The sequence below is a fragment of the Mastigoproctus giganteus genome, chromosome 6 (genome assembly GCF_048544385.1).
Source record: "Mastigoproctus giganteus isolate SK-2022 chromosome 6, ASM4854438v1, whole genome shotgun sequence".
Classification (NCBI taxonomy): Eukaryota; Metazoa; Arthropoda; class Arachnida; order Uropygi; family Thelyphonidae; genus Mastigoproctus; species Mastigoproctus giganteus.
Genome location: NC_143580.1, coordinates 47,826,983 through 47,854,193, shown reverse-complemented (window position 1 = coordinate 47,854,193; position 27,211 = coordinate 47,826,983). Strand labels below are relative to the sequence as shown.

The window sequence follows — 27,211 nt, the reverse complement described above, 5'->3', positions numbered from 1 at the left end:
GGCACCAAGTGATATATCATAAGATTTTTTTTGTTGTGTTTAACTTAAAATATTTTGCCGATAGCTTACACGGGGTTCTGTTTTGCTCTCTCTTAGATCACAGAGTAGTACTGATACATACGCCTCTTATGAAATTTAAGCGCCATCTAGTGTTTGCTTTACGGTAACAGAAACTCCACTGTGTTGCGTGGAAAGAATGGCACCTCCGAGGAGTAGGTTTAACCCGAATAAAACTCGAAAAGACTTTCCGAAGCGAGATCATTCAAATTTAATTAAACAAGAAGAGCTTAAAGATGTGTAAGATAATTTTTCAGCTCATACATAGACTAGATAGTGTAGAAAAAATATTTTCTCTGGATAGGAATGAAACGCTTTAGTAGTGTGATATTCTTAATAAGACGTTGATACTGCATCTAAATATGATGATTATAATTAGATAACGTTGTGTTGCAAAGCTATCTCATTTTCTTATTTATCTTATGTGTTGTGCATTTGGGTAAGTCTACCAATTAAATAGTGTAGTTTTTCATCTCTTTAGCGTGAGGTAGAATTAAATAGGATTGTAATAAACATTTCATGAATTTTTTTTCATTATAGCACATATAGAATTAACAACCATGATGGCACTGATGAAACATACCATATTTCTTCAGTGCCGTATTAAGACACATGCTAGCCGCTTTTTTTTTTCTTCTTTTTTTTTTTTTTTTGCTATTTCTATACGAACTTACTTTCTTGCATCATTTTGCGAATAAATTTTACTTTTGTTCCCTTAAAAGATACTAATCGTCATATGATATCATGAACCTTAATCCCAGGCAGCTTATTCTGGTCCTGTGCCACTTGTTGCACTATTATATTACCTGTTTTCCCTGACATGTCTTTTTTCCTCTGGTGCAGTCAGATGTATGAAAGAGAGCACCAGTTTGTGTTGGATACCTGAATGCCTAATTAGTCTACTGTTTTAATTCATTCTAGGGCACTAGCATGTTTCTTCTAGTTTATAATCCCATCCTACAAATCACTGTACTGTTTACACTTTAATATTCTCTTTCACTCTCTTCCCCTCCCCATAGGATATATGTGCCGCCTCCGTAGCCAGGTGGGAAGGAGCAGCAGTGCGTAGCACACGCTTCTTGATCAGACCGGGGTTCGAGCCCGTCACCACCAAATACGGAGGATGCGGAAAGGTCAGGGAATGACCACCGCATATTCACGGAGCAATATGGCCTTAGTTGCTAATGCTCCTTAAAACCAAATAACAAGAACAACAACATAGGATATATAAAGGAATCACCTGTGGCACTATTGTGATCGATATAGCTTCAAATGCATGCTGTAATATACAGCTTACAAGAAGTAAAAGTCAAGTTTACTTTTATTTCTTGTAACTTGCTAGCTAAAATTTAGAAAGTTATGTGTTTAGGGATAATATAGGAATCAGTCAGAGGTGGACTGGCTGCAGTTAGACCTAGGAGTCCCTTTTGCTCACTTTTTTTCAAGTGCCAACACACTATAAACATTATTGACCCTTGTGTTGGTTGCTACCTAGTAACCTTGGCAGTCCACCCACTAGAATCAGTATAAATGAGGTAGCTCATTCACATTCTGCAAATTATTCTGCAGATATACGAATATATGATCTGATTTATTTGGGAAATATCAAGAATTTTAAATCCTTTATTGCAGAATAGCTTTTCATTTAAATTTTTTTGTTTGGAAATGGTAGTGAATTTAGTACCTTCAGCATGCTAAGTGTGATTACAAATTTTTATACCTTTTGTCGTAAAAACTTGGCTTCAAGAAATTTTGTACCATACTTAAGTATGAAACATACTTATTTACCATTTGCAAATATAATTTAAATTGCCATTTATGTTCAACTTTATTACAATATAAATCTGCTTACACAAAATGTTACAGAAGTGTTTTTTAATAAATTAATTAAGTTTAAAATACATAAGCAATTTCAATAGCATTTATGATACATTTTATTTATTGTTCGATGTATTTCTGTATTTAGTAAAAAATATTTATTATTTGGTATTTCTTATATATATATATATAATATATGTGTCTGTGTATATATATATATATATATATTTTTTTTTTTTTTTTTTTTTTTCCCTCCGTCCTTAACAGGATTGAGAGACCAAGTTTAGTACTGAAAAAACCTTGGACACCATCTTCATATACGGCTTTTAAGGCTTTACTTTCTGCAAGACTCTGTGCTGCTGTATGGAGTAATATTTCTGACTGTGATGAAGCTTTTAATTACTGGGAACCTGTAAGTTTTAGGCATATTTTATAATTTTGAAAATTAGAAAAACTCTGAATGGATAAATAATTGCAGTCATTCATCCACTAATGAAGAAATTATTCACTATGGAGCAGTCTCCATTTCATTGGAGGCTTGAAGTGGTGAAACCCATGTTTAGTCTCTAGAGCAAAATTTCTGGCACCCCCCTCCCCCCATACTTCTCCTTCAACCCATGCACGGTACTAAGTACTATAGGTTTTGATACCTTTCGTGTTTGGGGTTTTCATAAAAAAAAAAATATGTCAGTAATATCCTTTAATTATAAGAATCTAAAATTTATTTATTAACATTTAAAAGAAATTAATGATTTAATGCTCCCTATGTAATATCCCCTCCAAACACATTTCTTTCTATCATTCGTCTTGAATTAAATAAATAAAATACATTGATTCTGAAACAGTGGGCTAAAAACATTTTATTAATAATCCACTCATATGACACTTCCCAGAGCTGGTAGGGTTTTTGAGACTGCACGTGACTTTCAGCAATATCCTGTTCTTTGTATACTTAAGATACACAACTGAAACTGTTAGTCACTTTTGGTGAAAGTAATTTCTTTGATTTTGCCAAAGAAAGTTCCAGAAATCTTCATTAGTTATTGTGCAAAAAGTAAAATTACAGGACCAAGTTAAGCCTAGTCTCAATAATTATATGAACATGCTGAAAAACATGAATTTAAAATTAGTGTGCACCTCTTGCATCAGGCGCCTCCGTAGCCAGGTGGGCAGGAGCAGCAGTGCGTAGCACATGCTTCTTGATTAGACCGGGGTTCGAGCTCGTGACTACCAAATACGGAGGATGCGGAAAGGTCAGGGAATGACCACTGCATATCCCCGGAGCAATATGGCCTTAGTTGCTAATGCTTCTAAAAACCAAATAACAAACAAACAAATAAACAACCTCTTGCATCCAGTCATTGCATTGCATTCTTAATGTTTTATGGCAGCATGTCTAGTTGTTTTACATCACTAGAGTCTGGCTAGCATCAAATGGTTGAAGCATGTGGGTTTTTCAATTGGCATTTCATTCACTGTCAGTCTTAGTTAATAACAGAGATAAATGTGCAAATAAGAAAGGATAAAAAAAAAACACACATTTAAAGCACACGTTGAGAGCATTGAGAAATGTTTTATTTTCAAAAGATAATGAAAATATTTTTAATACAAAAAAAATGGATGATTTTTTGCAGTTGTGTTCAGAAAAGATTGAAAATAAAGGTTACATCTAAAAGTGAACAATTTATAATTTTCTTGCCAATTTTTGAGGTTATAAATGGGGTAACTTTTTATCTCATTAGCAAGTGTGGAAATAAAGATCACTGGTGTGCCTAGTTATGCAAGAAATGATTTTTTTTGGAATTATGCAAAAGTGCACATAGCTTGCTGAGGCAACCTTGTCCCCTTTGCAGCACAAAATTTTAAGATTTTTGGATTTGTCAGCTAAATTGCCAAAAGATATATGAATTATTATTTATTTTTTTTTCTTTCAGGAACATTCAGGTTTTTTTATTACAGGAAATGTATATTTAGTCCTATCTTTCCTGTTGTTGGTTATTTTGGAATATCTAGCAACAAATTATTTTTTTAAACAATTTTTGGTATATTTTACCTGTTTAATTAAATTAATGTTATGTTTTTTCATAAACTATAATTCTATCAATCCCATTCCTCATTTAGTTTTTCATTAGAGGGTGTTGTGAGGTGGTGATCTTTTGGGAAAGTTCTGCCCAGGCTTCTTTTTGTTCACTGAGTAAAGAAGTACTTAGGTGGTTAGCGTAGAACCAGTCTTCCAGCCCAGCTCTTTGGCAAGTTTAGAGGTTATTGATGTCCTTTGGTTGTTTCAGATGGCAGTGCCTTGTGATATAATGGGGCTTCAGAAGATAAAATCCAATCCCCCTCTTCATCTTTTTTTAATATATATTAATTGTATTGAGTCATCTGTCAATTTAACATTTTAGCTCTCAGATTGAAAATTTTGAAAGCATGTGCCACCTTTTGGTGACACATGCTTTTGAGAAGACAGCCTTGTCTTCTCAGCAAGCTGTGTGTGTACTTTCGTATGATTCAAACAAAAATAATAATAAAATTCTTTTTCTATTTCAACACAGAGCAGCAGTGCAATGTAAATAGATTGTAATTGCTGAATATTTTCTCCCTTCACTCACATGCTTTGTTAATAGATTTTTTTTTTTTTTATAATTCAAAAATCAGAGATCTTGAGTATTAAATTGTTAATATAAGTTTTATTTTTGTAACACCAAAAGAACCAAAATATTGTTAATTCAAGCTCTAGTTTTGTAAAACAAAAAGAAAATGATTAATGAATAAATGAATGTGGATTTTATTCATTAATTATTTTCTGCTCTGTATGTTATTTAATATTCTAAACATTTTCTGTATTTTATTATATTATGTATTTTAATATATTAATAGTATTGAATAATTAGCAAAACTGTGACTGGATTAATTGATTGTTAAATAAATTAAAAGTAAAAAAAAAAAAAAAAAATAGCATTGACATTTATAGAGTAATGAAACTGAAACTCTATAATAGGTATAAGTTTGTCTGTAATAGTACTACCAGAATGGTTAATTTCATAAAGGCTGGCTATGAGAAATCACTAGATCAAATTAAAATGAAAGGGGACAGAGTTTTATACATATGTAAGTACAAAGAAGCAAAAGCAAATCAGGTCCCATACACATAATGGATTTGGTAACTTTGCATCATTCTGTACAAATAAAAGTCCCCCTCATGTTGAGGAGAAACTGTGTTAGTGAACCTGAGCTGTGTTAGTGAATTTCCATATTACTGAGTAAAATCAGTAATATGGAAACTACACAGTATTCTTTACTAGATCAACATATTAGCCTGAAGAAAAGTAAGGGCTAAGAATAGATTGTTTATATGCAGATATTTTAAAGGATGGGATGAGAAAAATTTATTAAGGTTAACCACGAGGGTGTCATCAGACTAAGGGATGCTTCCTTTATATTGGAAAGGTGCCATAGTATGGATAACTATAGAATAATCAGACTTTATTGGAGAAACTTTTAAGCTTAAAGGGGAACTTAGACTCCTAGGATTGATTGGCATTACCCAGTAATTGTGAGGGTTTGCAGATGATGGCAAAGCCCTCATGGGTAGCAGCAACCTTACAATAAAATTAAACATAAGTATCCACCTCTATTACCATATTAAAAGTATTCTTTGCCATACTGTTAATACACTTTCCTCTACCCTCATAGGTAGCACAGTTGGTAGAATTGTCTTCCTCGCCCACACTGTTTGGGAAGGACCTGAGTTCAGATCCTGTCAGTGATGTGAGGAATTTTTATGGGTCTTTTCATGATGTGGCTGAGTTAATCACTCTAAGGCAAGGGTTGCTTGGTTTTTCTCCTGAAAACTTGAGTTTTCATCCAGCAAACAGCAAATTGACCACAGAACACGTGCAGTTTACAAACATAATATATAAGTGCAATATGGCATAGATTGCTAATGCACCTAAAACCCTATAACAATAAATTAATAAATAGATGATGGCAAAAGAGTGCATAGGATCTTTAAGGTTAATTATGAGGGCATCATTGGACACTTGAGAGAGAGAGAGAGAGAGAGAGAGAGAGAGAGAGATTCCTTTAGATTGGAGAAGTGCCAATGTGTCATGAATACATAAAAGTGGTTCTAAGGAAGAAGTGGGTAACCGTAGGCTGATTAGCCAGACTTCAGTGTTAAGGAAAATTGTGGAAGGTCAACGATAAAGAATTGAATACAGGGTTATTTAGATAGAAGTGGTATTCTGTATGATACACAGCACAGATTTGTTATGGTAAAATCAGTTAATCTGATTTGCTATTTTTACAACAGTCACTCGTGAGATGGATTTTTAAAATAATTTCAACATTGTTTATTTCGATTTTAGCAAAGCATTTGACTCAGCATTTGACCTGTCCCCAGTGAGAAGTTATTGTGTAAGTTGGAACTTGTTGGAATTACCAGTAAGATTCTTCAGTAATTAATTACTCTTTGGATTGGACTAATGCTGGAGTTTTTAATACTAAAACTTATACCCTCTCCAGGTATAAGTTCTGAGACCACTGTTGTTTCTGATTTTCTTAAATTGCATTGATGAAGGGATAGAGGCAATGATATCAATTTGCAGATGATGAAAAGATTGGGAGAGTGGTTGTGAAGAGTGCCAAGTAGCACTTTTTCAGTATGACTTGTATAGACTTCAAGGATGGTCATAAAAGTGGAGCTATTATTTTAATACAGCAAAATGCAGTCTTGCACTAACCCCAGAGTAACTTATACATAAAAACTGTAGAGGAAGAAAGGAATTTGCGAGTTAAGATATGGGTAGATATGATGTTTTGTTTCCAGGTAGTGTAGACAGGTTGCAAGGAATGCCCATGATACCTGTCAGTAATTTATTAGACATTTGCTTGTAGAGATAAGAAGATTGTTATCCTACTATATAAAGCAGTTGCAACGCTGTTCTTGGAATATTGCATTCGAGTATGGACACAATATTTCAAGTTGATTTACTTTTTATTAACTTCCAGATACTCCATCAACTTTCAACAGTGTGAGTTGAAATCAAACTAATTCTAAGCTATTTTCATGCTGCCATCTGCTAACAGCATTTATTTTTAACATGCACTTGTAAAGTTTCAAGATTATCAGTACATATGTGGAATTCTCCATTGAAACAAACTTAAAAAAGGTACATAGATATATGTACCTGCAGAAGGGTTAATATTTACTGATAAAACTCATAATGTTACCTTTTTCGTAAAAGGCTAAAGTTAGAAGTGGAGTCCCTCAGGATTTTTGCTTGGACTGCTCCTATTTCTGATTTTCTTAAACAACATTGGCAAAAAGATACAGGATATGTTAAGATTTACAGATATGAAGATTGAGAGATTGGTTAATAACTAGCTTCAAGCAGCATTCCTTCGGATGACTTACACTTAAGGAATGGTTAGATGTGGCAATTATATTTTAATGCTGCAAAATGGTAGCTATAGAAATGGATTTGAGGTTGCAGCACAGGTAGACAAGAAGTTACAAAGACATTACTCCCCTTGCTACTTTTGGATGTGGATTACATCTGAAAGTGACCTTGGCACTCTTGCAGCTAATTTTAATTTCTATATTCAAGCCAGCATCCAGTGTGAATTTACAGAGACATTTACCCATTTTATTTGTGCCAGATATAAAAATATAGATACAAATATAGATAATAGATACTGTTTCTCTTTATCTTAGAAGGGCTATATGCAGATATTCTTGGAATTATCATCATATATTTATTCTTGCTTTCTTAATTGAAATTGTTTCATCACAGTAGAGTAAAAATAGGAATATTTGCAGATTTAATTAAGTATTTTTTTTTCTTTTTTATGAATAGACCCATCATCTGCTTTATGGAAAAGGGTTTCAAACTTGGGAATATTCTCCAATTTATGCTCTACGATCATATGCTTATCTTTGGTTGCATGCATTACCTGGAGTATTTTACAGCACATTGCTTCAGTCCAACAAGGTTATTTGATTTTCTTCTATATGTAAAAAGTTTTAATTAAATAAAAAACTATTTGCTTGGCACATAATTATCTTATAATGTTAGCCTGTTTTGGTAATGTTAATCACAAAAATAATCGAAATGTTACTGTTTTTAGAAATGTTAGAAAAGATTTTTTTTATCTTTAGATGTAATTGCTGTTAATTTATTATTTGATTTCTGTTGACTCTTAGATGTCATTTTAAGACCTACAACTTATTAGGCTTATCAGTAAATTAATATAAACTATATTTCAGAGACCACAAACACTTTTACAGTATACAGAGTGATTGCTTGTTATTTCTATTGTTAACTGTGGAAATTTGTTCATGTAACTTAGTCCTTGTGCTTACTATCTGTATTAGCCATACAGTTCATAAGCAGTACTGACTGGCTAGACATTTTTATCAACTAATACTTCAGAATTCTTTGAGAATTGATAGTAATAGATTGTGTTAGTTTTTGTTTGTAATTATCAAAATTTTCATAATAACAGTTCATTATACAGAATTTCACACTATGCACTTAGATTACAGTAGAATTGTAGGTTATGATTAATTTCAGTTATTTTTTATACATTGAGTGGCCACTTTAATCCCCCCCCTCAAAAAAGCTCTCAGAATAGCCTGGATTAATCATGGCATGGACTGAATGAAGTGTCAAAAGTATGCCAGTGAGCTGCTGGGATGTGTTGACTTTGATGGTTTAATAGCATTCTTTTCTGGTAGTCCTAACATCATATAACCTTGTTCTGTAATTAAAAAAAATTTTTTTAAATTATTCTCTTTTTTTTAATTATTCTCTTTTTTTTTAATTATTCATTGTTTTCACCTCTATAATACATGTAATTTACATACAGAATGGTATTTTTAATGTGTTATTTTTATAGATTCTAGTGTTTTACTTTATCCGGTGCTTGCTTGGTTTTTGCTGTGCCCTTTGTGAAGTATATTTTTACAGGTAATATATATTTTTTTTCTTATTAGAGTTTTAATAACAGTTCTTATTTTTGAAAATGTGTTAGCTATTTTAAATTGCTTATTATTATAATCTAATTAAAAATATATGTTAATAATGGGATGCTGTGCAAATAAAAATTCACATTAAGAAAGGATAAAATCCTTTAACTTTAAGGAATCTTAAACCTTCCCTGAGTGCCTTTATTTTCAAATATGGTTAGTTATATTAGAGAATATTTGCATGCTGAGATATCCAAGCTGAGAGAGGTTTACAAGAATTGAAAACTCCAGCTAAAAATTGTTACATACATTGCAACAAGCATACAAAGTTAAGAAGGTTAACTTAGTGATGCAGTTAAAAAAAGAAAAGTAATATTCATGCAAAATAATGTATTATATTAAAGAAAAACTATTAATAATAGCACAATGGTTTAAGTAATAAAAACAAGTTGCTACAATGATGATAAATCACCAAGAAAGATAAAATCTAGTAAACAGTTTGAGCTTAAAGTACCACAGTAAATTTTTTTTTCTTGCATTTTTGCATTAAGAGCCAAAAAAAAAAAATTTATATATAATAAATAAATACTGCATTTCTATACTGTAATTGTATTGTACATAGTACTGCATACAAATAGGAGAAAAGTACTTAGCAACAAAAAATTATTCAGTTGAATTGTCAGGAAATTGATAAAGCATAGTATTATGATTAAAGAGGCCTGTGCGCTCTGGATTCATTATTATTGTGAATTATTGTGTGTGACACAGAGCGAAACGGAAGACAGAATAAATAATGACACATTTAATACTAATTTTAAAACACACTTATATTAAATACATACAAAAGCTTCCGGTTATTATGGTAACCTTCATCAGTCAAACTGATAGTTAAGAGTGTGAAACATGAGGGCATGTACTGCCAGTCATGCAGTCATGTATATGAAACTGCATGGTTAATTGTTTGATGTTGAAGCCTGTGGCTGTGACGTATGTGAACATTGCTAACATTTGTCATTCATCAAAATGGTTGCTTCAATAATAGGGTGGACATGACATCCACTGCTTCTGTTGACTGAGGTATTAGACAATGTGATGTTCAGCGACTCCAACCAGGTGCATCACCAGTAGTGGTGGGACCTGTCTACAATCACGACATTGCGGTGCGGGTCAATGTCGTGGTGGGTTGACCAGAAGTGTTCGGCAATGGCCAAATGCTCTATGTCCGCTAAGTGGATGGCTCTTTCATGTTGCGAAAGACATTTGCCAAGCCGTCTCCCAGTTTCCCTGATGTAGCAGCTAGTGCGGTCACGGCAAGAGATGCGGTAGACTAGACCACTTTGTAGTAAGGTGTTTTCACTCTAGAGATGAGGGATCGCAACTTTCTGCCTGGGAGAAATAACGGCCATACCCTTGGCAGCAGGACCAAACTAATGCCAGACGATATCTCCACCACCCTCAAACTGTGCTTAACAGGTGGTGCAATTATGTCTAATGACTCTGTTTACCAACAGGTGCATGGCACAGCCATGGGTTCCCCAGTTAGTTCAGTCACGGCAAATATCGCGATGGAAGAATTAGAAGGTCATGCATTTACGAATGTACCAGATCCCATCACCTTTTGGTGTTGCTACGTGGATGATGTGTTTGTGGTTATCCCCAGAGATTCGGGTGACCGGCTCTTAGACCACCTCAATTCTCTGTCGCTTTTCATAAAATTCAGCATCGAACTAGAATCGGACAATACCCTACCATACTTAGACGCCCTTGTCCAACACAAGGGCATGTGCTTGAAGACAACTGTCTACCATAAACCAATGTGTGCTGGCCAATTTACCAACTCTCAGTCAGCACATGTGCACAGCCATCTTCTTGGCACTGCACGGACCTTGTTAACCCATGCCTGGACCCACTCTAGTTCTGTAGATGAGAGGTGCACCGAAATTGCTAAGGTCAAGGCGGATCTTGCGAGGTGTGGCTATCCCACCAGTACCCTTGACAGGTGTGACCTACAGACACATGACCACGTAGCAACCAGGGCGCCTCCGTAGCCAGGTGGGAAGGAGCAGCAGTGCGTAGCACACGCTTCTTGATTAGACCGGGGTTCGAGCCCGTCACCACCAAATACGGAGGATGCGGAAAGGTCAAGGAATGACCACCGCATATCCTGGAGCAATATGGCCTTAGTTGCTAATGCTCCTAAAAAAAAACCAAAACAACAACAAACAAACGTAGCAACCAACAGGAACATCCAAGGTAATGACTCAACTGCAAGCGCCTTTATCCCGTACTACCCAAAAACTATTACAACAGGTTTCTAGGGTCCTAAAATCATATGGGATAAAGTGCATACAGCTCCCAGGCAGAAAGCACACGCTTCTTGATTAGACCGGGGTTCGAGCCCGTCACCACCAAATACGGAGGATGCGGAAAGGTCAAGGAATGACCACCGCATATCCTGGAGCAATATGGCCTTAGTTGCTAATGCTCCTAAAAAAAAACCAAAACAACAACAAACAAACGTAGCAGCCAACAGGAACATCCAAGGTAATGACTCAACTGCAAGCGCCTTTATCCCGTATTACCCAAACCTATTACAACAGGTTTCTAGGGTCCTAAAATCATATGGGATAAAGTGCATACAGCTCCCAGGCAGAAAGTTTCAATCCCTCATCTCTAGATTGAAAACACCAGTTCCCACCTTACTACAAAGTGGTCTAGTCTACTGCATCTCTTGCTGTGACTGCACTAGCTGCTACATCGAGGAAACTGGGAGATGGCTCGGCAAACATCTTTCGGAACACGAAAGAGCCATCTGCTTAGCAGATATAGAACACTCGGCCATTGCCAAACACTTCTGGTCAACCCGCCATGACATTGACCCGCACCACGATGTCGTGATTGTAGATAGGTCCTGCCACTACCAGCGACACGCCTGCCTGGTTGGAGTCGTTGAACGTCACATGCTCTAATATCTCAGTCAGCAGAAGCAGTGGATGTCATGTCCACCCTATTATTGAAGCAACCATTTTGATGAATGACAAACGTTGGCAATTTTCACATACGTCACAGCCACAGCATCAAACAATTAACCATGCAGTTTCATATACATGACTGGCAGTACATGCCCTCATGTTTCACACTCTTAACTGTCAGTTTGACTGATGAAGGTTACCATTATAACCGAAACCTTTTGTATGTATTTAATATATGTGTGTTTTACAATTATTAAACTTGTTATATTATTCATTCTGTCTTCTGTTTTGCTCTGTCACACAATAATAAGCATAGTATTAGTTATAAAAATTAGCTGAAGCAGATTAGCCTTGATAGTTCTTGAATCCTGCAACGGAAGCACTAATCTTTTGGCTCTTTTTCTTATGCTTAAAAAGAAACTACCACAGTTAGCACATATTAAAAATAAAAGAAAGCCAGTAAAAATAAATATTTCATAGGTAAATATTACAGAGGTAATTAAAATTGAAACTAGCAAGTTGATGGCAGGAAACAAACTTGAGATTTGAGCATGGGAAGAATTGGCAATAACTGTTGTAGGACCAACACAGTTAGAAAAGTTACAATTAACAGTAAGCATGTCAGAAGCTTATTGAAGCATATCAACAAATCCAAAAGTAAGATTCATAGAAAAAGCATTAAGAAGAAACGTCGTCAGAAAGAGCAACAGATATAAAGTTAAAAAGGTAAAAATTTAAATAAATGATGTGCAGTGGAGGAGGGCATAGGTAGTCATTACACCCAGCACCAGAAGTGACTTCTGAATTAGTTATTATGATAAGAATTTTCACAAAAAGGCTCTGAAAAATCAAAAGCGGCAGTGGCATTGTTGTATCAATACCTTGCTCAATACCAACATAGATTTATGTTGGTATTGAGCAAGAGGGATTTTATGTGTAGATTTTGGGATGTTATATATAAACCCTTGTGTTTTTGGGAGGTTAAAGAGCAAGAGGGAGTTTAGACTAAATCTGGACGAGAGAGAGAGAGAGAGAGAGAGAGAGAGAGAGAGAGAGAGAGAGAGAGAGAGAGAGATTTAACTGTTCATAACTATGTTTTGTGGTGAAATGCTCAACAACTTTACACGTCTAGATCATGCTCATAAATATTAATTAATCATTGTAATCACTGTTCATTGTAGTACCTATGGTAAACTTTTGCTTGCTGATAAATTACATACACAATTTTTTTGGGAGGGCACACCACTGAGCTTTTGGCTCTTTTTCAGAACAAACTAAAATGGCTTAATTTCTGGACTCATCACTAGTACATAATTAGACATGGGTTTATCACTGGGACTTTGAAGATACAAAAATACATTACCACTACAATTAAAATCATTCATTATAGCAAAAAGTTTCACATATTGTTATTATCCTAAAATATCACTATATATTTAATGTTATTGAGTACACATTGAGTATACTTGTCATAATAATGAAATTTTATGGACTTTGAAGATACAAAAATACATTTTACCACTACAATTAAAATCATTCATTATAGCAAAAAGTTTCACATATTGTTATTATCCTAAAATATCACTATATATTTAATGTTATTGAGTACACATTGAGTATACTTGTCATAATAATGAAATTTTATTGCATCTTGTTTTAATAATTTTATCCATTATATTTTAGACTTTTTATTGTACTGCTCTTATATACAATAGATAATTCTATTGTATAAAAGAAGAATGATATCTCACAAAATGTGTGAGATAACTGTAGTTCTATGTATAAAAAAGTATCAGTAGAGTCCAGTATTTTGAGTAAGAACTTTTCTGTTTCTCAAACAGTAGTAGTTTTATTGTTTGGATGGGAATGATTAATAGCTTTCATTTTTCAGGTCTTAGAGGATATGAAATTAAGTACAGTATGATTTAAATAGTTATCATTGGATTCCTGTGTAGTTGAATAGTTGGAAATTGGTTTTGTTGAATATTTTGTGTAATTGAGATGATCAAGATTTTCTTCCATCCTTCATTTGCTTGAAGGCATTAACTCTTCTAGGACTGTGAAGCCATTTCTGGATTTTTTAGTGGTACAAATCAAAGTTATGTTGTAAAAATGTTCTTGAAGAAAACAGTTTCACAGTTCTTCACCTGATGCACCTTTAATAAGATGTTCCAAAAGTGATCACAGTGCACAATTTGCACAATTTATGAAGGGAGTAGTGTTATGTTATGTTATTTGGTTTTTAGGAGCATTAGCAACTAAGGCCATATTGCTCCGGGATATGCGGTGGTCATTCCCTGACCTTTCCGCATCCTCTGTATTTGGTGGTGATGGGCTCGAACCCCGGTCTAATCAAGAAGTGTGTGCTACGCACTGCTGCTCCTTCCCACCTGGCTATGGAGGCATCAGGGAGTAGTGCTTTCCCTGTCAGTTATTCTGGAATTTTTATCCCACACAACATGCAAATCTATAGACATAATATACAATAGTGCAGTATCGTCTAAGTCACTGATATGCCTAAAACCCTACAACAACAAGAATAACATGTTTATGGCTGCAAAGTCAACACTGAAAAATCTGTAGAAGTCAATGCTTATTGACACATTCTAGACTTCCAAGGTTACACAGAGCAATGCTGTGCTCAAAAAAATCTCATGCCACATAAATCTATGGGATAATATGGAAGTTGTGCTGAAATTTTTTACTAGTGGGATTTTTTTTTAACTACACTGAATTCAAAAGTATTTGCCGTTTTGTCACAGGAATGAGTGTACAGGTCTCAGGTCATTTTCAAAATTAGTCACTTTCATGACACCTGCCAAAAGATTTTAAAATACATTTGTTGTGGAGCTCTGTAATACTTTATCTAGTTGCTGTAGAGATTAAGACTGTGATTCAGAGAGTGACAATATGATTTGTGAATTCAGACTGGTAACACACATACTCTTATGCATAGGCAACTGTGATATTTAATATTAGACTATGGTAGCTGATGTTGATTTAAATTATTTACATTTAATTTGTTATATGATGTCTGTAAATAGTTGAGCAATTTATTTTCAATAATAAAATACCTTTTTTTTCTTTCTATCAGAGGGATCTGCTCTCATTTCGGAGCTCATGTAGGTCGTCTCACATTGATGTTTCTTGTTCTAGGAGCAGGAATGTTTATCTCATCAGCAGCTTATCTGCCAAGCAGTTTTTCAATGTACATGACCATGTTAGCTATTGGAGCTTGGTTTCTTCAGCACTATGAGGTAGCTATGAATAAGAATAAGATACGAATTTTATGGTGTACATATGTTAAAGAAAAGCTGCATTTTTACAGATTAAGAAATGTGATAGAATGGTTGAATTAATAATTCATTATGATCACTAACTTCAAGCTTCAAATACCACCAATCTGTAATGACTAATTGTGTTTCTGCATCCAGTTTTATTTTACAATTTTTGGTGGCTCAGTTTTTCTAAACTTAAATTGCATGTTATATGTATATACAGAATTATCAAGAGAATATGAAACAGTTTCGAATACCTATATTTTTTAATGTGTTGAGACTGGCATTGTTAAGTTTAGTGTCATTAAACATGCAAAACATGGAAGTTTTTGTACTGTTAGTGATGTATCTTGGTATAGGGTGATCAGATGCTAATGTCCACAACTGTGATATGGCTTTTAAAGCCTAAATTGGGTCAATCAATAAAAAAAAAAAACTTTTGACACATTTAGGTAATATGTGCCCTAAAAATAAAAGAAAAAATGTGGTTTAATAGATTGTAAAATCTATTAAACTACATTTTCTACTTACTTTTATTTTATACTTAATTATTTTAGAAATAATTAAGTATAAAATAAGTCAGGAGCAGAGGCTTTATTCAGTTATATGTTATTGAACTTACTTCTGCCATATCAAGGGTGAAAAGCTGACATACTAATTAACCTAATTATAAAAAGTATAACCCACACAAGGGTGACCAGATGCTGGTTTTGCCAAAACTTGTTTTGTCCTAGCTGTGCCACACTGGGACAGAATGAGTTTTAAATCCTAAAATGTAAGACAGTTTTTATAAAAAAACTGAATGAATCTGTTGTAAAATAATTACCTTAATATATTTGAAGAATAATTTAAGCAGTAAATAAATCAGGAGTCAAAGGCTTTGCTTGGTCATATATAATTGAACTTATTTTTGCCCTAATCATATTTTGATTAATAAAAACTTCACAAAATTTAAATTTATGTTAAATTTGCATAATGGCATTAATGGTTTTCACATCCAGTTGGTTTTTTCCATCTGTCTAATGAAGTAGGACAAATTAGCATTCTAATCACATACTTTAATTAAAACTGTATTCCAGGAAAATAAATTTTCCTAGAAAATATAAGGTTTTTTGATGATTGATAGTAGGTGATAAATTACAAAATCTTTTAAATGAACTATAGAATTTTCTCAAATACAGTTTAAGAACTTGATATGGTGTGACTAATTATAATAATTTTGAAAAATGATTCACAAGTTTCCAAAAATATTGTTTTCAACATTTCCATTATGTGCTGGATTGGCAAATTAAAATCCAGTTAATTTTTCAATTTCTGAGGTCTACTCCTGAAATACAGATTTCAGAAAAAAAATAATGACCACTGACTGTAACAACTCTCTTAAGTCGGTCATTCTGTCTATTTAAAAAATGAAATTTTTAAGCAAAGAAAACTAATTAAATAATAAGCTTTCATCATTTCGAAATTCCATATCAGTAATACAAGCAACCCCCGTATAACATGGCATTTCTACAACATGGTTTCGCTCTAACACGATTAATAAATTGCAGCAATCCTTGCACAACACAATTTCGCTCTAACATGGTTATAGAATTTTGGTAAACCTCGCATGACATGGTATTTTTGAGATTTTTGCGGGGAAAACCCTGCTATTATGTTGGATATAATTTTTCAACATTTCTACTCTTTTTGAATCCCCACTGCTGATGCACTAGTCAAAAAAAATTATTGAGAAATCCCTGTATTTTATTTAGTTGGGAAATCCCTGTGTTATGTTCTGTGCTATTGAACTTGTGGAAAAAAAAATCTAGATTTCAAAGTTTTATTACTATTGGATAACACGTCAGGCCATCCAAAAGATTTGTCATTCAAATGTTGAAGCTATGTTCCTACCATCACAGTTGTATTAGGTTAATACAACTTTCATTCAGCCATTAGATCAAGGCATTATATCCACCTTTAAAACTCATTACATCAAAAATCATTAAAATGGATTTTGGAAAAATTGGATTCCCAATCTATTGAAGTAATGAAGGCAAGAAAACGTTGTGTACTGTATCAGAATCATAGCTTTCTCGCTGAAAGAAGTAAAGCCATCACCTTTAAATGTGTATGGAAAAATGTATGGCCAGTCAGTTCATTCAGGAAATATGATTGAACCTGCAGAAAACAGAATCGGTGTGACTTGCCACATTGGTAGGAGGGGAAGGTTTTGATGATATGACTACTGAAGCCCTTGTGGGTAGCACAGTTGATAGAATCGCCCTCCTCCCCACACTGGGTGGAAAAGATCTGAGTTTGAATACCGTCGATGACAAGAGGAATTTTTATGGGTCTTTTTTAAGACGTGGCTGATTAATCAGGCTCAGGCGAGGGTAGCATGGTTTTTCATCCCGGAAACTCTGGTTTTTTTTGTCCAGAAAAACAGAAAATTGACCTTAGGACACATGCAATTTATAGACAATATACACAGAGTAACATGGCCTTTGTCGCCTATGTTCCTAAAAAAATTTAAAAAAGATGTGATTACTGAAGACGTTCAAGAATTACTGGTAGAAAAAGAGGCTGGCGAACCGATTTGGTAGAAATCGCATTGGAGATAAAATCAAATCAATTCAGGGGATGGTAGTACAGATGAAAATTCTGAACGTCCAAATTTTACACTAAAAAGCATATGGGGAAGGTTAAAGTTAGCCGAGAAATTAGAATCTTATTTTTTGAATGCAGATTCTTGAATGAAAAGAGACCAAAGTTCAAAAGGGAGCTTCAGAAATGCTTAGTTCCATATGATGGAATGCATAAAGATTTATCAAGGAAAAGCAAACAAACCAGATTACTGATTTTTTAAAGAGAGCAGAAGATACACGAAATCTAGTTTTTGTTAGTTTTGTTAACATTTTGTTAATGAAATAGTGTATTTTTGTTAGCATTTGGAATGTAACTCCCCTTTTTGTACTTTTTCTTAGTCCTGTATAACACGATTTCGCACAACACAACATTTTATAGGAACATAATTACTGTGTTATATGAGGGTTACCTGTATTTTTACACATATTTGGTGCTTTCTCCCAAACTGGTGTACTTTTTAATAGCACTGATTCCATAAATTTGAATTTATTCGAGGCTTCAGTCCATTGTTCTAAGCACAAGTTATTTTACGCATAGCAAATAATTAATATTTAAATGATATTTCTTCACTCTGATTTTACGATCGTTTAATATTCTAGAAGCACTTGCGGCCTTCATAGCTGAGTGGTCAGGAGCGGGAATGCAGTAGCACACACTCTTCGAGTAGACCAGGGTTCAAGCCGCTGACTGCTAAATACTGTTGATCTGCCAAACTGCACTGGACTGGCTTGGCAGATTATGGTCCATTTCCCTCAACATGAAGTGTTGAGGAGGTTTCCATCTTGCAGTGGGAACTTAAAGCAGTGGTTCTCAATCTTTTGTCACTAAAGTCACACTTGAAGTTAAGGGCGCATATTCACAGCACGCCTAAATAGTGATTGCCATTGAACTCAGTTCAGTTTTTCCTAATCTCGCGGTATGCTTAAAAGAGTCGCAGCACACCATTTGAGAACCATTGACTTAAAGGAATAAACTTTTCTTCAGTATGTAATTTAAACATTTTGATCGTCTGATGCATGTAATTCACAATCCCTGTTATGCATTTTTTGGAACATTCCGTTTTTAGGCATGCTAGCATATATGTGTAATGTGCCTGTTGTCTTGACCCTGTCTGTCTGTCTGTCTGCATGTAATAACTTGACCCAACTCTATATGTAATAACTTGGCTTCTGGTGGATAGATTTTCATGAAATATTTTATTTTGCTCTTTTAGAATGATTTGTCAGGCCTTCCCAAATTTCATTAAAAGTAGACCAATAGAAATTCAGCAATTATTATTTATATTTTTCATACATATCGCATAGGCTATCCATGTACCCTATATCATAGCTGAAGCACTGGATGAGTTGGTTAGAGGAATGAATGGGCAGTGTGGTGGATGCACAAAAACAAATTGTTCTCAGCTTGCACATAAAGGTCATTGCTGTTTGCTTTTTTTTTTTTTTTTTTTTGTTGTTATAAATCTTTGATTATGTCAAGTAATTCAATCTTATTGAATATACATAATGTGGAATATGCTTCATTTAATAGTGGTTAAAAAATTTACCATAAATTTTAGCATCTTTTCTTTCACAATAAAAATGCCTGCAGTACTTCAAAAATATTTAATACACAATTGATCGCTTGATGTAAACCTGTAAGTTTATTACAAGTTAATGACATGTTTTGACTATGTCATTACCTCATTAACTTGTTACATCAAGAACTGAAGAAGAGAACTACAAAATTTAGTAAGTGAGCAATGAAAATGAGAATAACATTGCGTCTTGAGCAAAATCAGTGCATCGTTTGCAAGGTAGATTATCCCACAATACAAAGCAAATTGTCTGCCCTTATTTTCATAGAACTAACTCTTGGTGAACTTCCATACATAAGTAGTTTTTTCAGTGCTAGGAATTCAAAAAATTCTTTTTATAAGTTGCACGACTCATTTTCAAATCTAGTTTGAGATTCGAAAATGAGTCCTGCAAATGAAGATGATAAAAATTGCTGGATAAACTACTACATTATAAAATTGAAAGCATTGAAAATCAGGACAAATCCCAAAAAAGTGGGATGTCTGGTCCATCTTCAATGGACAATTAGAAGTCCATGAGGACATTTAGAAAATTCTCTAAGTAAAATGGAGTATGCTACTGATCAGCATGTTTTTTGGTTGAAAAGGTTTTTATCAAACTGGCAGTTTTGTTACAGTGCAACATAGCTTAAATTGAGATATAGTGCAGAAAAGTATTAATAGTAGTAGTGGCAAGTGAAGCAATCTGAACTTGCCACAATGTACTTAATAGCTCTTCAGAATCTGAATAAGTTTTAAACAGAATTTTCACTTCTACTACAGCACAGTAAAGATTAAACTCTTCTCCTCCACATAATAAATGCTGTAAAATACAGTATTAAAACATTTAATGTTGTCTCTTTCATAGGATACGTATATGCATATACAGCACTTTTTCATAACGTTCTAACAACTTTGGTGATTATATGTACGGTGTGGCAATTGGAAAATGTACCTAATGCTAGAAAAAATAATGATCCCATGTATGAGTAAACTAACCTTGGTTTATTCAAAATAACTGCCTCCTGCTTCGCGATTGTTGCACACACTGTGCAACAATCGTGAACAACTGGAATAACTAGTGGAAGGCCATAAGTGGTATACTGTTCGATGTTCTCATCTCAGCTCTTTGAATGGTGTTGATGCCATCAAAATAACAACTGTTATTTTGATGGCATCAACACCATCAAAATAACAACAGCCTTCCAACTGTGCCTTGAACTACAGGAACAAAAAGAAGTCCTGCAGGGCTAAGTCTGATGAATACAGTGGGTGCAACAGTATGAAGACATGTTTGCTGTCCAAAAACTTCTGAACAGTGAGAGCCTTGTGGTTGAGTGCATTGTCATGCAAGAGGAACCAACTGCCATCTTCTCCATACTGAGGCTGTACTACAATGGATTCTCTTCAACAAACGTTTCAAAATGCCCAGACAGTAAACAGAAGTAACACTTCGGCCATTGGACACAAACTCTTTGTGCACAGTTCCCTTGCTATGATAGAAAGTGATGAGCATGGTTTTGATTTTTGACCTTTCTTGATGAACGTTTTTGGCTTTGGGAGAGTTTGCCTTTATCACTTTGTTGTGGGGTCGTATTGAAAACAGCACGTCTTGTCACCTGCAACGTTCAAATTTGTGAAGTTGGGTTTGCTTTCAGCAGCCTCAATGATTCTCTGCTGTGTTCAACTCATTCCTGTCATCAATTGTCTGTTAATGAATGTGAAACAAACTGTGTACTGACCTTCATTTTATTCAAATTTTGTATTATTATTTGTGTAATGGTTTCCTTATTAATACACAGATATTCTGAAATTATTCAGAGCATTGCACATTGGTCACTGGTAATGATTTCCCACACCTTTTCAATCAACTCTGGCATTCAAACAGTTCTTGCTGGGCCCAAATGTTCGTCGTCTTCCAGTGATTCCCTTCCATGCGTGAAGCATTTATGCCACTTGAACACACATGCACGAGACAGACAATTCTCTCCATATACCAGCTTCATCATTTGAAACATTTCCGTGCCACTTTTGCCAAGTCGAGCACAAAACTTGATGTTTGCTCTTTGTTCCCTTCTCCCTCCAAAACATAGGTGAGAGATGTGCAGTTCAGTTCAAAATTTGTGGACAATGTAAAGATTGGTAGTCATTAACAATCAGTGCCAAGCAGCACTCCTTCAGGATAACTTGAACAGACTTCAAAAATGGTCAGAAAATTGCCAGCTGTGTTTTAATGCAGCAAAATGCAACACTTGGGGGAATGGCAACACCAAAATAAATTACACTTGGCAGGGTTGAATTAAAAACAGTAGAAGAAGAAAGGGATCTGGGAGTTATGATATAGGTAGATATGTAGTTTTCTGAGCAGTGTAAACAGGCAGACAGGAAAGCACATGGTGTCCTATCAATGATTTATCAAACATTATCCTGTAGATAGAGGGCAGTCATGATCCCACTGTATAAGGCATTTGTAAGACTACATTTGGAATACTGTGTTCAAGTATGGAGACCTCATCTGAAAAAAAGACTGAGCTTCTTGAAAGGGTCCAAAGACAGGCAACCCACATGGTGAGATCAGCAAAAGGGCGGCCATGCGAGGAAAGACTGTGATTATGTGGGCTACAGAGCTTGGCAACCAGGTACCTCAAAAGTGACCTGATTGTGGTATATAAGGTCCTGAGAGGGGTTAGCAAAATGAATAAAGAATTCCAGACTAGGGGACCATAAATTCATATTATAGGAGAAAGGATTAGACTAGATTGTAGGAAGTTTTCTTTTAGCCAGTGAGTCTCGTTAATTGCTGGAACAAGTTGCCTTCACAGGTAGTTGAGGCTGACAGTTTGAATAAATTCAGAAGTCAACTGAATAGTTACCTATTTGAGGATGGAAGCACATAATTTGTATTTTCTTATCTACCTATTATTTTTTTTTTTATTTTGGCCAGTGCAGCAAAAGCCTGTGGCTGCCTTGCACTATATATCAAATACTGTTATTATTACATTATTTGTTTTTTCATGAAGATAAATAAGAGTTGTGCGTTTGCCAAATTTTATTTAAAAAAATTACATTATCAGTGTAGTTTAATGCATTTATAATACAGCTTCTTCATACTTCATTATTTGTACACAGAATCTTTTTAATATGTAATGTGATTAATTTAATGATATGTTAAATAATGTTCATTATAATAAAGTTCAATCTTAATAATTTGGTAAAATCAAACAAAAGCATTTCTTTGTTATTAATGCACTGAAAATATTTATGTACAATTTCAGATAGCTATATATGCTATTGCAGTAAGTACTTTAGTTGGATGGCCTTTTGCTGCTATTTTGGGGTAAGTGTAACTTACATTAAGTGACTAACTTGATTAAAAATATACAAAATATAGTCAAGAAGTTTCTGGGCTAGCTGCACACCACTGTAATCAATAAATGCAGTATGATTCAGTGTTCACATTGCAGTTTTCAATATGCCTCTACATCTGTGTAGAAGTTTGTTAGTCATTAAGTATATGTTTTGGTGCTGTGCTCATTTCAAGCACATTTATTTTGTCTCAGTTTCAGAATGTGAAAAATGATAAATTTGTATTATCATGTGAACATCAAATTTGCCAGTTCTAGGGAATTGTGCTTCTGAAACATTGGAAACGGTTTATAACCTATAGTACTTAGAGCTATGCATGTTTAAGAAGACAAAAGGTACTCGTTGACATTAGTCATTGTTGACAACTTTTGTTGTCAACAATGACTAATGTTGACATTTTCCAAAAATTATACTCTGCTATCTGTAGAGTGTAATTTTTGGGAAAAAAGTATGAAGGAAGGTTGTTCCAGAGAACAGAAATAGAAGAGATAAATGAAGGGAGAAAAGTTGGTTCTGTGAGTTTGGAATTGGACAGTGATTGGATATTGACTGGTTGTGACATATTCAGATTGGTTTGGAAGAGAGTGAGGGAATCACAGATTCCATTTCAGAATAAGAGTGTGCTTGTGGAAGTATCTATAGAAAAGAAAGGCATGCAGTAGAAACTGAATGTCTATGAGACAGAGAGTGGAGCCACTTAGTAAGAGACAGGTCATTAATTAACTTGATTACCTTCTTTTGAATTGAGTTCATTCCCAGATGTGGAACAATATTCTGTGGTAAAGCAAATTTGAGATTTCTACAGAGTGAGTTGTTGCCTCGAAGAAAAGAAACACTGAGAACAAAAAAAAAAATCCTGTATTTCGTTGATGCAGAGGAAGCAACATTTGTGATACGAAGAGAGAGAGAAAGAAATTAGAAGGCTGGGTTACCCTTAATAGAGATATGTAATTCTTGTCTAGAAATCTGAGCCTCATCAGAGATGAGGGTAGGAGTGGTAAATTCCTTTTTGTGAGACAGGATTGAATTGTTGAAGGATTAATATTAACTAAGTTTTCTTCCCCACATTGAAGAGTTTCCTGGAGATTGGCATTTAAGGAATTCTCAGTGAATATTTGAAAAGTTGAATTTGTTTGTATGGGACAAAAGGGTCTCAAACTGGGAGCTGAAATGTAGTGTGCCATCATCAGCAGCAGAATTCTGAATAAGATTTCTAGTGGGTAGAAGAAGGTTGTTAATATACAAATGAAAAGAGTAGAAGAAAGCACAACCTTAAGGTGGGGACGGACACCAGCCTTAGTTGGAAATATCAAGAGCAACTGTTTCAGTTTTATTAAACTTTCCGTCAAATTTGCCCAAAAATGAGTAACATAGCCATTCAGATTAGTATATCACTAGCATGTTGACACCATTAGTATTAGCATTAGTTGGGGTGACTCCAAATGTTTGTCTATTTCAGCCTTAAATTTATTTAAGCTATCAACTTCCACAACAACAGATGGAAGTCTGTTCCAGCAATCAACTACCTGCTGGCTAAAGTCAAACTTCTGCACATCTATTCTACAACTGTCTTTCCTCAATTTGAAGCTATGTTCCCTCAGGTTCTTAATCTGAGCAAGCAGAAGTATCCCGCCTGCATTGAGCCTGCTCAAACCATTCAAGGCCTTATACACCTTGATCAGATCACCTTGCAGGTGCCCAGTCTCCAGATGCTGCAACTTGTAGAACTTAAGCCTTTCTTCATAAGCACACCCCTTTGTTCCTCTCACCAATCTTGTTGCTCTTCACTGTACTCTTTCTTGCAACTCTACATCCTTCCTAAAATAAGGCCTCCAGACTCGTACAGTACTCAAGGTGTGACCCGACCATTGCCTTATACAAAGGGATAATCTCATTGTCTCTGCTAGCCAAATTCCTATGTATCATTGACAAAACTCTGGCAGCCCATCTGCACTGCTCAGAGAACTTCATATCTGACTGCACAAATACCCCCAGGTCTTTTTCATTCTGCACCTCCCTGAGTGTAGTACCACACAGTTGGAACATTTCTTTTGGGTTACCACTACCCATATGGAGTACTATTCATTTGTCAATGAATGCTAAACTTCAGTTGCCACTTCTCAATACATCTGCCTAACTTTTCTAGATCCTGTTGCAGTTGTTTGTTGTTGTTTGTTATTTGGTTTTTAGGAGCATTAGCAACTAAGGCCATATTGCTCTGGGGATATGCGGTAGTCATTCCCTGACCTTTCCACATCCTCTGTATTTGGTGGTCATGGGCTCGAACCCCGGTCTAATCAAAAAGCGTGTGCTATGCACTGCTGCTCCTGCCCACCTGGCTATGGAGGCGGCATCCTGTTGCAGTAGCATACTGTCTTTAATGTCGTTAACAACCCTGCAACCTTTGCATCATCTGCAAACTTGGACATTAAGCCTGATATACTTTCATCGATATCATTGATAAATACATAAAACAACAATGGGCTCAGCACCGAACCCTGGGGGATTCCATTAATAACATTAGTCCGCATAGATCAGTGTCCATTTATTACCACTCTCTGCTGTCTACCACTCAACCATCCCTTTATCCATTGCCCTAACTTGCCCTTAATGCCATACCTCTCTAATTTGTACAGCAGTCTTCCATGTGCAACAGTATCAAAGGCTTTGCTGAAATCCAAGTATATGATATCAAAATTATTTTTTGCCTCCAGTTTCTTTGTGACCACATTGTAATATCCAGTCAAATTGGTCAGGCAAGACTTCCCCTTAACAAACCCATGCTGTGTCTGAACTATTACTGCAATCTTGTCTAGGTGATCCTGTATCACCTCTTTAACCAGTGACTCCATTATTTTCCCTGGAACAGAAGTTAAACTAACAGGTCTGTAATTATTATTTTTATCCTTTTTGAACCTCCTTTGTGAATTGGGGATACATTTGCACATCTCCAGTCCATGGGGACCTCCCTTACTCTCATAATTATGGCTTAGGGTTTGCTTACTTCCCTTGCTGCCTCCTTCATTATAACTGGATAGATTCCATCTGCCTCAGGTGCCTTTTTTATGTTTAACTTCAGCAATTTCTCCTCCACTTTGCTCTCAGTTATTACAAAATCACTTAGCTTCCTGTTAGAGTTTGATAAACTTCTGGCATTCTCCTCCTTGAATAATTCCTCATGTGTGAATGTAGATGCAAAATTCTCATTCAGTTTATCAGCTACTTGAGCAGGATTGTCAATAGTCGAACCATCTATGTTAAGTGGACCAATCTGATTCTTCCCCTTTCTTCTAGAGTTTACATAAATAAAGAACTCTTTGCTGTTTTTCTTTGCATCCTTTGCCAAAGATTTCTCGTAATCTGTCCTTTGCCTGCCTAACCTCCTTTGTGACTTGATTATAGACTAGCTTATATCTGCCATAGGTTTCTGTGTTGCCTGATAATTTATATGCATCCCATTCATTTTTCTTCTCTGCCATGAGCCTCATTAATTCATCCAACGTCCATTTAGGCCTGAACTTTGAACAGTATTTCTTAGTTGGTATGAAAAGCCTAGTAGCCTCGAAGATTAAATTCCTGAAGACATCCCATTTAGAATTCACCATTGGTAACATCATCTGTTGATCCCACTGTATAGAATTTAAAAACTGTCTGAGACCATTGTAGTCACCTTTACAAAAACAAATACCCTTCCCTTTATCCTTGATGGTAGTTACATCTTTAAGTAAATCCCACATCAGTACACTGTGATCACTGTCACCTAGTGGTCCCTTTATCTGCAAATTCTTAATGCATGAATAATCACTGCTGATAATGAGATCAGAGGTATTACTCCCTCTGGTTGTGTCTTGAATATGTTGCTGTAGAAAACAATCCTCCAATAAATCCACAAAAGTTTTGCTAGCATGCGAGTGACCAACAAGTTCCAGTCAATATCTGAAAAGTTAAAATCCCCCATTACAAGACATTCTGATTTACTGGCCTATTCTATTTCTCTGCACAACTGTTCATTGTACTCATCAGAGTTATTAGGTCTATAACATATCCTATTCTCATTTTTCCTTTTCCAGTGTTTATGTCACACCAACATACTCAGCATTGCACTTTCCACCCGTGTCAACTGGATGTACTTCCTTAGATTTTGTGTTTCTTAACTAACAGCATAACCCCTTCTCTCTTCCTACCCCGTCTGTCCTTTCTGAACACATTGTACTCCCCAAATTCCAATGTGTGTGTGACACCATGTCTCTTATATCCCAACAATATCTGTCTTTGATGTCTCGATCAGCACTTCAAATTCATCAATTTTATTTATTACTTCTAACATTAGTGTACATGCAAGTATACATGCACTTGTTCTTACTTTTTACCCTAACACAGCCCATGTATTTACTTGTTCCATGATGACTCCCAGCAGCTCCTGAAGTCCCCAGCAACTTGCTCTCTAGGCTGCTGCAAGAATCAGTTTCGCCTCTGACTGTGGCTACCGTTAATCTTTTAGTCTGTGAATCCCCCCAATCTAGCAGTTTTCCGACCCATCTAACACTGCCTCGATAGCATCGGCAAA

General features: G+C 35.2%; 1 protein-coding gene across 5 annotated transcripts in view; it reads left to right on the top strand.

Moving 5' to 3' along the window:
• Positions 1-193: 193 nt before the first annotated feature.
• Alg9 (alpha-1,2-mannosyltransferase Alg9) overlaps positions 194-27,211 on the top strand; it is a 96,454-nt gene continuing 69,436 nt past the window's right edge. For 3 of the 5 annotated variants that reach the window (XM_090375113.1, XM_090375111.1, XM_090375116.1), the window contains exons 1-6: positions 194-297; positions 2,143-2,287; positions 7,734-7,868; positions 8,776-8,846; positions 14,912-15,074; positions 22,554-22,615. In XM_090375113.1, the coding sequence (XP_090231239.1) occupies positions 197-297; positions 2,143-2,287; positions 7,734-7,868; positions 8,776-8,846; positions 14,912-15,074; positions 22,554-22,615 (677 nt within the window). In that variant the 5' untranslated portion in view covers positions 194-196. Of the gene's footprint in view, positions 298-406; positions 497-2,142; positions 2,288-7,733; positions 7,869-8,775; positions 8,847-14,911; positions 15,075-22,553; positions 22,616-27,211 lie in introns of those variants that run through there. The other 2 variants (XM_090375114.1, XM_090375115.1) reach the window with 2 other exon arrangements.